At 38.9% G+C, this 12,709-nt stretch overlaps 1 protein-coding gene across 1 annotated transcript in view; it reads right to left on the bottom strand.

Annotated features, from left to right (window-relative positions):
- Positions 1-4,418: 4,418 nt before the first annotated feature.
- Positions 4,419-12,709, bottom strand: part of LOC121379124 (vesicular acetylcholine transporter-like) — a 33,894-nt gene continuing 25,603 nt past the window's right edge. Inside the window, exon 2 of the mRNA XM_041507604.1 lies at positions 4,419-12,315. Within this exon, the coding sequence (XP_041363538.1) occupies positions 10,166-11,827 (1,662 nt within the window). The 5' untranslated portion in view covers positions 11,828-12,315 and the 3' untranslated portion in view covers positions 4,419-10,165. The remainder of the gene's footprint in view (positions 12,316-12,709) is intronic.

Here is a 12,709-nt window from a genome sequence, read left to right as displayed (position 1 = left end):
TCGGTCTAGGATCCATCCCCGTCGGTGGACCCATTGGGCTATTTCTCGTTCCAGTCAGTTCTCCACAACTGGTGTAACAAAGGCCGTGGTATGTACTATCATGTCTTTGGGATGGTGCATATAAAAGATCCCTTGCTGCTAATCGAAAAGCATAGCCCATGAAGTGGCGACTGCGGATTTCCTCGCTTTATATCTGTGTGGTCCTTAACCATATGTCTGACACAATATAACCGCAAATAAAATGTGTTGAGTGCTTCGTTAAATTAAACATTTCCTTCCTCAAAGACTACATGTCAAAATTACCAAATGTTTGATATCCAATAGCCGATGATTAATAAATCAAGGTGCTTTAGTGGTGTCGTTAAACAAAACAACTTCTTTTTCCATTTAGCTGTTTAAAGGTACATGGGACTCCACAACACTTCCCGGTACTTCTGGTTGTAGTTTAAAGTTCCTGGTTTATGTACACCCATTGTTTACTTCATGTCTACGGTATCTCAACACGGTGTAATGGTTTGTCTGTTTGGCTTGAGCCATATATTGATGGCTTTGGAATTCTGCTAGTGTCTTTTAGAGTGCCATTTGAGTCACCAGGGTGTTTGACAGTATGGAATATTTCCAAAAAAAAAAAAAAAAAAAAAAGTTTTATTTGACGACGCACTCAACACATTTTATTTACGGTTATATGGCGTCAGACATATGGTTAAGGACCACACAGATTTTGAGAGGTAACCCGCTGTCGCCACTTCATGGGCTACTCTTTCCGATTAGCACCAAGGGATTTTTTTTTTTGCGCTTCCCACAGGCAGGATAGCTCAAACCATGGCCTTTGTTGAACCAGTTATGGATCACTGGTCGGTGCAAGTGGTTTACACCTACCCATTGAGCCTTGCGGAACACTCACTCAGGGTTTGGAGTCGGTATCTGGATTAAAAATCCCATGCCTCGACTGGGATCCGAACCCAGTACCTACCAGCCTGTTGACCGATGGCGTAACCACGACGCCACCGAGGCCGGTTTAAATTTAAAAAAGAACTACACTGTACAATATAGTGTTGTAACGGGGCCTAGCATGACATATTGCATGACCATTGTGGGTGCAAGCTCTGACTTCGCCGGAGTGTTCTGTTCTCCACGAATGACGCGTCATAAAAAGAAACGTAAATATTAAAAATATGCATGTACTAAAGACTGCAGCTATGAATATTCATTAACAGATTATTCCCCTCTCTGTATTGTAGATCTGAATGATTGAATGTTTAATGACATCCCAGCACAAAAAAAATATACACTGACTATTTATTGGGTGATATTATAAATCTGAATGACAAAACCGTTTTCGTCATCGAAATCGTATCTCTGCACAAGGCAGAGTCGACAGGATATTTTAGCATTCACTTCAAAAAGGCACTTACTTCCATAAAGCTCTGTATAGGCACTGACAGTAGTTTAAAAGACAAATGCAGTCCTACTGTCGCTTATAAAGCTCGTTAATGGCTGTCACGTTACTGTGAATGCAACCTCCAGGTCATAGGCCGACTGAATGGCCAAGACATCCTGACCTGCCCGTATAGCTGATACAAAACCCATTAATATCTGTCACTTAATGGACTTTGTAATGTCAGTGAAATTCAGAAGTTAGATGATTACCGGTGGGATATTAAGAAACTGCTCATTTTAAACACATCATTTATTAATATTTGTCACTAGAGAGCGAGGCATTAAGAATCTTCTCATTAAAACACAAGATTTATTAATGTCTGTCGAAAGTTAGTGGGGTGATTAGTTCAGACACTAAGTTATCTGTTGCCTTATAGACCAATGTGACTGATATTAGAAGGTTATACTAATAAAATGCTAATATGAATACATAAAAATGTACAATGTTTCTCGCTTCTAAATGTGAGTAAAAATTTAGAAGTGAAATGATGGCTGGCTAAGATAAGACATAAACTGTTAATATTTATAAACACCAAATTTATTATTAATGTATGTCGAGGATAGAGGGTGACTGGTTGAAACAAAAAGAAATTGCTGATATTTAATTCTATAAACACAATATGTATTATTAATGTCTATGGATGGCAAAGGGTGACTGGTTGAGACATTAAGAAATTGCTGATATTAATTTTATAAACATAATATTTATTATTAATGTCTGCCGAGGATAAAATGTGACTGGCTGCGACATTAAGAAACTCCTAATATTAACACAAATCTGTCTTCAAAATGTAAGACTTGGATATTAATAAATAGCTAAAAGATTATTATCTGTTATATTACAACATAAGTGAAATTTGGAAGTTAGAGGTTGCGACATTAATCAACTCATAATAACACAAAATGTACTTTAAAACGTGAGTAAAATATTAGAGTTATTAACTGAGACTTTCATAAATTTCTGGTACAGGTCTAAACACAAAATTTATTTAATGTCTACTATTCTTCAAAGTGAATGTAATTTTGAGTTTAAAAATTGCTACATTTAGAAATGTATGACATAAACACAAATGATTATTAATATTTGTTAGTGTAACTGGTTGGGACACTAAAAAACTGCTGGTATACATACAAAATGTATTAAAATATGTCATATAAGATCAAATGTTAGAAGATGACTTGCACATGACTTAAGCTTATACAAACAAATTGTACTAATATCTATAACTTTAAAACGGGAGTGAAATTTCGTGGTTTGATATAAGAACTGACCCTGTGCTAATAAAGCTTTTAGAGTCCAGACTCAATCCCTAATGACGTCACACACATACAATTTGTAATGAATGAATGAATGAATGTTTAACGACACCCCAGCACGAAAAATACATCGGCTATTGGGTGTCAAACTATGGTAATGGAAACAAATAAGGTGATGACCAACATCAACAGAAAAATTCAAAATATAAATAAAAACAGTGTAAAGAACTGTGCAAAAATACAAATACAAATATCACAGATAGATACTGACTTTTACTCTAAACTTCCATTTGTGCTGTATTGGCCATTCTCAAAGAGAATGTTACACCCCTGCACCACGGTTAGGTTATGGCGTTGTCATGACATTAGTGTCTCAGACTCTATTAGAGTCTCGAGTCTCGATTCTAAAAGTTTTATAAGCACCAGGCCTGAAGCCAATTTCATAAAACCTCTAAGTTTACATTTGCGACTAGCAATTATATCTGTCGTACATTTACTTGCGTTTGGCATCTATTTCGCAAATAAATTTACATCACTACAGAAGATGAAGCATTGCAAGGAGAAAAGAAAACGAAACTCAATTAGTTGTACTACTAGTAGTAATATGAATCGTTCTTTAGTCGCTGGTCAAAGGCCGTGGTATGTACTTTCCTGCCTGTGAGGAAGTGTTTATAAAAGATCCCTTGCCGCATTAGTTTCCTCTGATGACTATGTGTCAGAATGACCAATGGTTTGACATCCAATAGCCGATGATTAATTAATCATTGTGCTCTTATGATGTCGTTAAACAAAACAAACTTTAACTTTAGCTTTAGTCGCAAATTTACGTGTTCATGCAAAAACTACGTTTAAGATATTTTTTTGTAAAATTGACAGACAGTGGTTTCAGTGGTCTTCAGTGGCGGATACGGATGTGTAAGAAAACAAAAAGACATCTGGACTCAAAGAGGCCTGGGTCCGCCATGTGAGACTTATTGAGAGAAGATTTCCCCCAAGGCTCGTCAGAATGAAGCATCTGCAATTCCAACTGCCAGACTCCGAGTTCAATGTAAGACGACTCAGTAGACTGTATCCTGGAGTCTTTTATCAAATGGTTTGGTACACTAGTGCAGTCCACTTAAGTATTTACCGTAATATATATATACTAGCGCTTTATCGACTGAGCTAGATCTCGCCACTTTGAATTGATTCAGAAATGTTCGTATATATATATATATATAAGTATGAAAGCATTTGATTGTATTTATGGATATGTAGTTGAAGGCAAAATCCGAAAATTTCTGAATCAATTCAAAGTGGCGAGATCTAGCTCAGTCAATAAAGCGCTAGTGTGAGGTGCTTTTGTGGTAGGATCGACACCCCCCTGCCCCCCCCCCCCCCGGTCGGTTGACCCATTCTTTGTGTGTTTGTCTCTGTCTCAATAATACATCAGTGCCCTATAATTGGTATGTGTAATACCGTGGTATGTGCTGTCCTCTCTGTTGGAAAGTGCTTACATCAGATCCGTTGAGCTGCTAATGGAAAATGAATCAATGACGAAATAGCATCATATCGGGTTTCCTCTCGGGCTGAATGTTTGACATCCAGTAGCCAGTATATTATATGAGTAGTAAATCAATGTTCTATAGTGGTGTGAATAAACACAACAATACATTTAAAAAAAATTTAAAAAGTAATATAGATGCTTGTTAACACACCAAAAAAAAAACCGCACACACAAATAAGCGAACTAGAGTTATTTAATAGAACCAATGATGATAACAAGTGTTTTAAGTATTCATAACATTGATTTCCCAAGTCACATGATTTCAATAATAACTAGATCCATGTACAAATGTTCAGCTTATACTAGCGAGCGTTAGCAAATCAGAAATCACCAGTTGAGCGCTAAACTTCGTTTGTCAGTTTTCTACTCCAGTGAGGGTTCCAGACATGATCACAGGGCCGAATCTAACAGGGTGCAAGGGAGTAGTTGACCACACCCCTATAAAACATGAGGAGACCCTTTATTACTGTGCACGTATTCTTGATTTATTGACCCTCATGCTAGTTATTTTTGTCTATGTACGATCCTGGATCCTGGATCATAAGGGTGGGGTGGGGTCTGGGGGGTATTCTTGTTTTAAATCTATTTCCGTGCTTATACCCAATCAAGGTTTAAGCACGCTGCCTTGGGCACAGAACGCAGCTATTTGCGTTTTCTGGCCAGGACAGGGAGTTGGTGGCCTTTCACCGGGATGGGAACCCAGAACTTACCAGCCTTAAGTCCGATGGTTTGGTAGTTTTCGGTCTTAATCCCTTGACCAACGGGGACATCGGGGAAACATGTATCCTACCCCTCCTGGATGACCATTTCTGGAACAGACCCTAAACAGCAGTGAGAATGAAAGATGATGGGGAAGGGTTGGGGTGTTACACTACATACCATGTTTTGTTTGAGCTACTGATAGAATATAGAATGTAAAATAACGTCTTTGATGGGATTGCTAGTAGAATGTAAAAATTGTTTCTGGGACAACTGTCAGAATGATAAATTGTCATAATATGAATAATATTATTATGAACACTGAATAACTATATGAATAATAATATGAATATGAATAATAACATGAATAATAATATGAATAATAAGAAGAATATGAATAATAATGATGATGATTATGATGATTATATGAATAATGGCATGAACAATAATAATATCATTATGAACATGAATATGAATATGAATACCAATATGAACTGTATAAATAATAATATGACATGACTATAAATAATATCATGAGTACAATTATCTACAACATGTCACAGCCACTTTCATATAATGTTATACTGAACTTCATAAATGCTGAATGTGAAGTTTACGCGTTTCTGAAATACAGAACTACGTCTTTGAACGGGAGAACTAGCTCAGTTTCACGACAGGAAAACTACACTTAAACTAAACTATCCATGCTCCACACACTCTGTAACATACTACCCAGCTTCACTTAAAAACAAATTACAATACTTTGCAACTGAGTGATCATGGCCGTACCCTCCGGGGGGCAGGAGGGGTGCAGTTATCCCCCTGAGAATCTCAACTCCAGAAAATAGTATACATATTTCAGGGTTTAATTTATATAGTGTTTCATTTTGTTTATAAAAAGTAATGCCCCACACCCCTAGGATTTTGATCAGGGTACAGCCCTGGTGATTTCAAATACAGTCTAGAAATGCACCCAGCTTTCGCAATTTGTAATAGATCATTGTTATATAAACCGTCAGTTTTAATTAATATTGATTATATCATACTCATTCAAAAACAGAAATAATGGGGGGTCAACCCTCTCATTCACACCTCTACGAACACGCAGTATATCTACAAATGACACGTTTCCAGTGTACAAAGCGATGTTTTAAAATTTACAATGTATTTTTTGTTTTCTATTTGGCGCATTAAGTAAATAACTAAACAATTAGCGAAGCACGGTTGGTTTTATGAATGGGTTGGTTGCGGAACTTTACGATTATTCAGAACCGTTCCATTCTTGTATTAGCTTTCGCAAAACCTTTTTTTTTCTTTCCGATCAGCTCTGCGTTAAGTAAAAACAAACAACACGCTAACGTTCGCGAACAACTTGATTGCTCCACATTCGATTTAACGTGAAACGCATAAACTAGGTTGGCGAACATTCCCACCCTCCTTTTCTATCTGTCTGAACTCGACCCATCTGACATGATAGTTAAATGCGCGGATCCTAGTTACTGAGTACGCGCTGATAGCGCATTTAATAGGTATGTAAATTTAATGAAGACAGCGCTACAAATTAGGAAATCCGCATTATATATTCCACTGACGTGTGGAAGCCGTTCAAGGTTTCACAGTAATTACGGAACCTGCAACTGTTAACGTTATCAGGGGCGTGTTCAGAAGGCCGAGCGCTCGCGAATAATTTGACTTGTACCATCGTCTTCTAGCACACCAAATTCATCTAAATAAATTTTTAAAATCAGGCGATCTACCGCGATCGCTCGCCCTTCTCAACATGCATTAGTCGTGTATTGTAACAAGGTGTCCTTTCCATCACAGCTTTTAACAATGATGTTCGTCTTACAATATGATATTTCTGACTAAAACTTAGTTTCTTGTATTAAAGATGGCAATTTCTTCACATGAAATTTATTTCTAAGAGTATATAATCACTTAATACATTGTCGGGTACTCCTCAACCCATGATTTTTCAACTTTATCTTAACTCAAGTAAAACATACTAATGTGTCTTTGTAATGTAAGTGTATATATTCACCTTACCAAACAATTAACCAACCACACCACCGCAGCCGGTGTTAAAATGTTTTACAACTCGCAATATTACATGTTTTAGTAAAAACATTGGTCTAAACTTACCAAACAATTAACCAACCACACCACCGCAGCCGGTGTTTAAATATTTTACAACTCGCAATATTAGATGTTTTAGTCAAAATATTGGCCTAGGCTTACCACACAATCACCCAACCAAATCACCACAGGCGGTGTTTAAATGTTTTACAACTCGCAATATTAGATGTTTTAGTCAAAATATTGGCCTAGGATTACCACACAATCACCCAACCAAATCACCACAGCCGGTGTTTAAATGTTTTACAACTCGCAATGTTTTAGTCAAAACAGTGGTCTTACCAAACAATCAACCATACCACCATACAACCATACAATCGATGTGTTTATACTGACAAAGACTCAAACACGCTTGCCATAGACACGAACTCTAACCTTGGTAGAGATAGGTTTAGAGCAGTACGTATTACCGTATTACCTTTATGATTGCATGTATGCTCTTAAGGGAATAAAAAAAAGTATATCCATTCATTCGGATAGTTATGCAATGAAACTGATTGTTTTTTCTCTAAATGTGATGAACTTGACCAATCAAAACTTATTTACAACAAAACTGTACACTGGATGAAATTAAACTTAACATATACTGGCCTTACTTAAATGAACACAAGTGATACTGGAAATTATTCGACAGCAGTAGCACCAAATATAAAATTTAGATTGGTTTAGTTTATTTTTTTTTTAAAGTTGGTGGTCGTCCTTGTTATCTCCAAATTCGGGGTGGAGGGAGGGGTGTCTTTTTTTTTCTTCTCTTTGTTAGAACATTTTAGTACTCAAGTCAAAGAACTTTAAGAATGTCCCCCCCCCCCCCCCCCCCCCGCCCCCCATTATCAACACCCGTGGTTTTGGCATAATGGAGAATATATCACAGATAATCGGGACTAACTGGGACATGTTCTAGGTGGCAGCACCTGACACTTAATCATAACTGCCATTTAATATGTAAACTCTCCCACCTAGAATGGCCGACAAACGCGCTACGGGTCGAAATTGGATGTCGTTAGAACTTCTTTTTTTTTTTAAATAAATACAAAAACAATTCGGGGGCGGGTCCTTTGTTTCGTGAGGCTAGCTGGGACCAACATCAAATAATTTTTTTAAGTGGCTTTCAGCGAAACATATTGACAAATCAAAATAGTACTAATTATACTACTGCTTTCATGTCTGTTAGTGTCCTACAGTCGATTTAACCGCCAACAACAGCGTGGACGGAGGGGCAATCATATTTCGTTAAAGCTGTAATCTCGCACTTCTATCTTACAACATATTTTAATAATGCAAAATACAAACACAACTGCAGTTTTAATAGACTTCATGTGTTTTTGTTATCAGTGTATATAGTCACCTGCCTGCATGAGACAAACCATTCTGTCATCATATTAAAAATATATATAAAAAATTACCTATATCTTCTGACGCCTGTGTATCGAAGAATGATATGTTATAGGATAAAATATAATGTGCATGATTAAATTATTAAAATTTAAATAATAATAATAAATAAAGACGAGATTGCAGCTTTAATAAAGGACTGTAAAATAAATGTTTCAAGTTAAACAATGCTTGTCTATCACATACTATAACATGCTTTCAAACGATATATTTTAACGTGTAACTCAATAATTAATATATAATAAAGCGTAGTCATTTTTGTAATATTTACAGTATTTTTATCACATAAATTAAACAACATATTATAAATAACATAAACAATTATGTACTATACAGATATATTCTCTGGGAATAAACTACGTACAGCATAATTTATCTTAATTAAATACCATTCAAACATCACACGCTTACATCCATCAAATGGTGAAGCACGCTTGTCAGATGCGCAGGAAGATCTACCCAAGACAAAATGAACTGTGTACGGTCATTCGATTTAAATATTAATATGACGTCAAGAATATGATGATACAACAACGATGACGTGTCTACTATGGTGAACAGTTCACTTCGTGGTAGTTGTATGCACCGGTACCATTCTTGTTACTAGTCCACAGTAGTGACGTAATGAAAATATGTACATGAACTCATAACATCAAGTAATATTGTATTTAAATATAGAATTCTGTTTTTGGTTGTAGCGCTGTTGACGTTTGATACAGATCTGAATTTCAGTACTGAAGACTTTAGTTTTATTGATTCGTTAGTTGGCTGTTTCGGGATATCCCGTATGTTGGAGGGTGGTGTTCAACAATTATGTAATATATATATTTGGCACTATTTTTTTTCACGCCTCTACAATATAGCATTTATAACGCTATGGCCTCTCCACTTTATAAAATTAATAACGCACCTGACAACAATCTCACCATTACATTACAGTATTGGGTTTTCTGATTGTATTTTTTATGTGTAAATACTTGATTTAAAAAAAAGCCTACACTTTCATCCTACATTGAGGATAAAGGCCTATCCCCGTATTTTCATGTGTTTATTGTTAATTTATTTTTTGTATTTTTCTTTTTATTGTTTTAGATGAGGTTTGTGTGAGGTTTTTTTTAGGGAGGGGTTTGTTGTTGCTGGTTTTTTGGGAGTTAACCAGTGTGTTTCGGTATCGTCAATATCATATATTAGAATAAAAACTGTATTATACGAGCCTCGGTCATTCAAACATATATACATATATAGGATTCTCGACGTGCGGTATTTCCAAATGAAACCAGCATTTAACACACACACACACTCTCTCTCTCTCTCTCTCTCTCTCTCTCTCTCTCTCTCTCTCTCTCTCTCTCTCTCTCTCTCTCTCTCTCTCTCTCTCTCTCTCTCTCTCTCTCCCTCTCTCATTCTGTAGACTTATACATTTATAGGAAACCTAGTAATTGTTTTATGTTAAACAACTATTTAAATCTTTAGATGTAAATTGAACATGGGGAGGGGGGAATCGATGTATACTCTAATAAATGTCAAAACATCTAAAACAAAGTCCCAGAAAAAATACATTCTGAATCCACAATCTTCTTGCTCACTTTGTTATTTGGTCTCAGTACTAGTTAGTTAAAGATCAAAGTGTGCATGACTAAAATATGTTTCCGTCGCCAAAAAATCACTGCGGCGTATTATTCAATCACAACGCTTTTATTGTTGATAAAACGAGTTTTGATTTTTGTACAGAAAGTCTAAGTTATCCGTCGGAGGGTAGCAGTCTATTTCCCCACTGGTGAGTCGCTGTTTGGTTTCTAGATGGTTTTTCATGGAATCCTCTACATGGCAAGGTTTACCGTTGACGCCTCCGTTTTGCATGTACGTGTTGTATTGTTTGTTGGGCGGATCGTCGTAAACTACGTCACACTCCTCGTTTTCGAACTGCTTGTACTTGTAGATATTTCTTAGAAACAACAGCGCCGGGGCGTACACAATATTGCTTAAGAATATCAACACATTAAGCCAGGTGAATCCGATGGACTGAACGACGGATCCGGCCACGATGGGTCCAAACGCGTACGCCACGGAATACGATATGTCGGCGATGGCGTAGACGCTGCCGTACACGGACACGTGCCTCACGTCGACGAGGTGGCCCAGCAGCGGCAGCAGCGCCGTGTCCACGAGGGCGATTCCGAAACAGATGCCCATGATGGGGATGATGACGATGCCGAACGACTGGGAGAAGGGGCAGATCAAGCAGAAGGATCCCTCCATGGCGATCCCGATCATGGCCATGAGCCACTGGTACGACGGGTAGTTCTTGGCCAGCTTGACGGTCAGGTAGACGCCGCAGACGTGCGGGATGAACGCCGGCAGCCAGACGAAGCCGATCTCCCACTCGTCTGCTGCCATCGTGTCCTTCATCCACAACGAGATGGTCGGTTCCAGGAAAGCCAGAGAGACGTTGGCCATGGCCAGAGCAACGGCAGTGCAGAGGATGTACGGGTCCATCAGCAGTCGGTAGATAGGCGTTCCTTTAACACGCTCCTCCTTCGGTATCAACGATCGCTCCAGCCTCACGGGTTTCATCACCATCAGCAGGAGCATCCCGTCTATGAGACAGGCCAGAGCCAGGATCAGGAAGGGAACCAGCTTCCCAGCGAACTGATACAGAATTCCTCCGAATGGTGGCGCGAACAGACATCCAAACGAAATGAACGCTATGGCTATGCCCAGCGCTTTCGAGCGTTCGTTTTCTTCCGTGAAGCGATCGGCGATCATCGCAAGTCCCGCGACGTCGGCGAAGGCAGATCCGAGTCCTTGAAGACTTCTGGCGAGAAACAGCACGGCGTAGCTCTCTCCGAACGCGAACACCGACGTCGACATGAACATGATGATGAGCCCGATCATCATGGGCACGTCGTAACCGATCCGATCGATCAGGGTTCCCGTGAAAGGGTTCACACACAGCTGGATGATGGCCTTGGACGCGAACAACACGCCCACGGCTCCCCCTTCGTTCCCGTACGAGACCGGGGGAGGAGGCAGTGGGATCCTGAAGCCTTGACGTTCGTGGTAATCCGTGTAGTTATACGCCGAACCGTTCGCCATTGGAGCCGGCGTGCTGTACGGTATCCACGTGTAGTTGGTGCTGTTGACGCTGTAGCTGGCGACGGCGTGGTGAGAACCCAAATCGCGGAGGTAGTTGGGGATAATGGGGACGATCACCATGTACAGCATGTTGTCCAGTAGTAGCGCGATGCACACGGTCACTAACACGAGCTTCCGCTGAGACTTCGGCTCGTGGATCTTCTTGTTAAAAGTATCCCACATAATAGCAGTCCTTTCGTTGATTTCTGGAACGAATCCCATCGTGGATATCTTTTAATCTGAAGACGATTGCGAAGTAAACTTTTGTCTAAAGTTGTTGTTTCTTTTTTTTTCTTCTTCTTTTTTTCTATCACAGTTATATCTCACTCCAGTCCCAAGAGTGATCCTATTTATGAATACGAATTATCACAAACAATACATTATTCATTTTAAGTAAATGTTTCGAAATCAAATCCTCCAGTTCAAATTGATTTTCCACCGAAAACCTTTACAACCTCGAGGATGCTTGGGATCTCTCTGTATTATTCAAATCCGGCACTCACCGACAGTTAGCAGACGTACGACCACTCTCCAAAGTTTTGGTCTTTCCTCCGGCACAACAGTTCCGTTAAGTGGGCGGGCAACTGGCTGGAACCGAAGAATCTATGGGCACGCCAACTCGATAACAATTCTTCAATATTCGATCCTTTCTTTTTTCCCCTCTAATGGTCCCGTCTTGCTGAACATGCGCAATGTGACCCCAGGCAGCCCTAAACGGTAAAGAAACGAATTGTTAATGAAAGTTTTTCAATAGCTTTCTTTGCCAATATCAATATCATTAAAACAAATTAGTATACCCTTGTCAGGGTCATTGATTTCTTTGTTCTTTTTCAAAATTCAGAAATGGTTCAATAAAATTATTGGTCTTGTGAAATGGAACAGATTACATCCTGTTGGTAAAATTATGCAACCGTTTGGTTGCTGGTCTAATAACTGCAGCATAAATTGGTGGCTGCAGCATAAATTGGTGGCTGGTCTAAAACCCTGCAGCGTGAATTGGTTATTGGTCTAAAAACTGCAGCATAAACTGGTTGCTGGGATCCGAGGCAGGTCTCGGCTAACGAGTAAATCGGGCTGCCTGGGGCACAACTGATTAACTCAGTT

The sequence above is a fragment of the Gigantopelta aegis genome, chromosome 8 (assembly GCF_016097555.1).
Source record: "Gigantopelta aegis isolate Gae_Host chromosome 8, Gae_host_genome, whole genome shotgun sequence".
Lineage (NCBI taxonomy): Eukaryota > Metazoa > Mollusca > Gastropoda > Neomphalida > Peltospiridae > Gigantopelta > Gigantopelta aegis.
The sequence above is the reverse complement of the archived record's forward strand: the minus strand, read 5'-3'. Positions and strand labels throughout refer to the sequence as shown.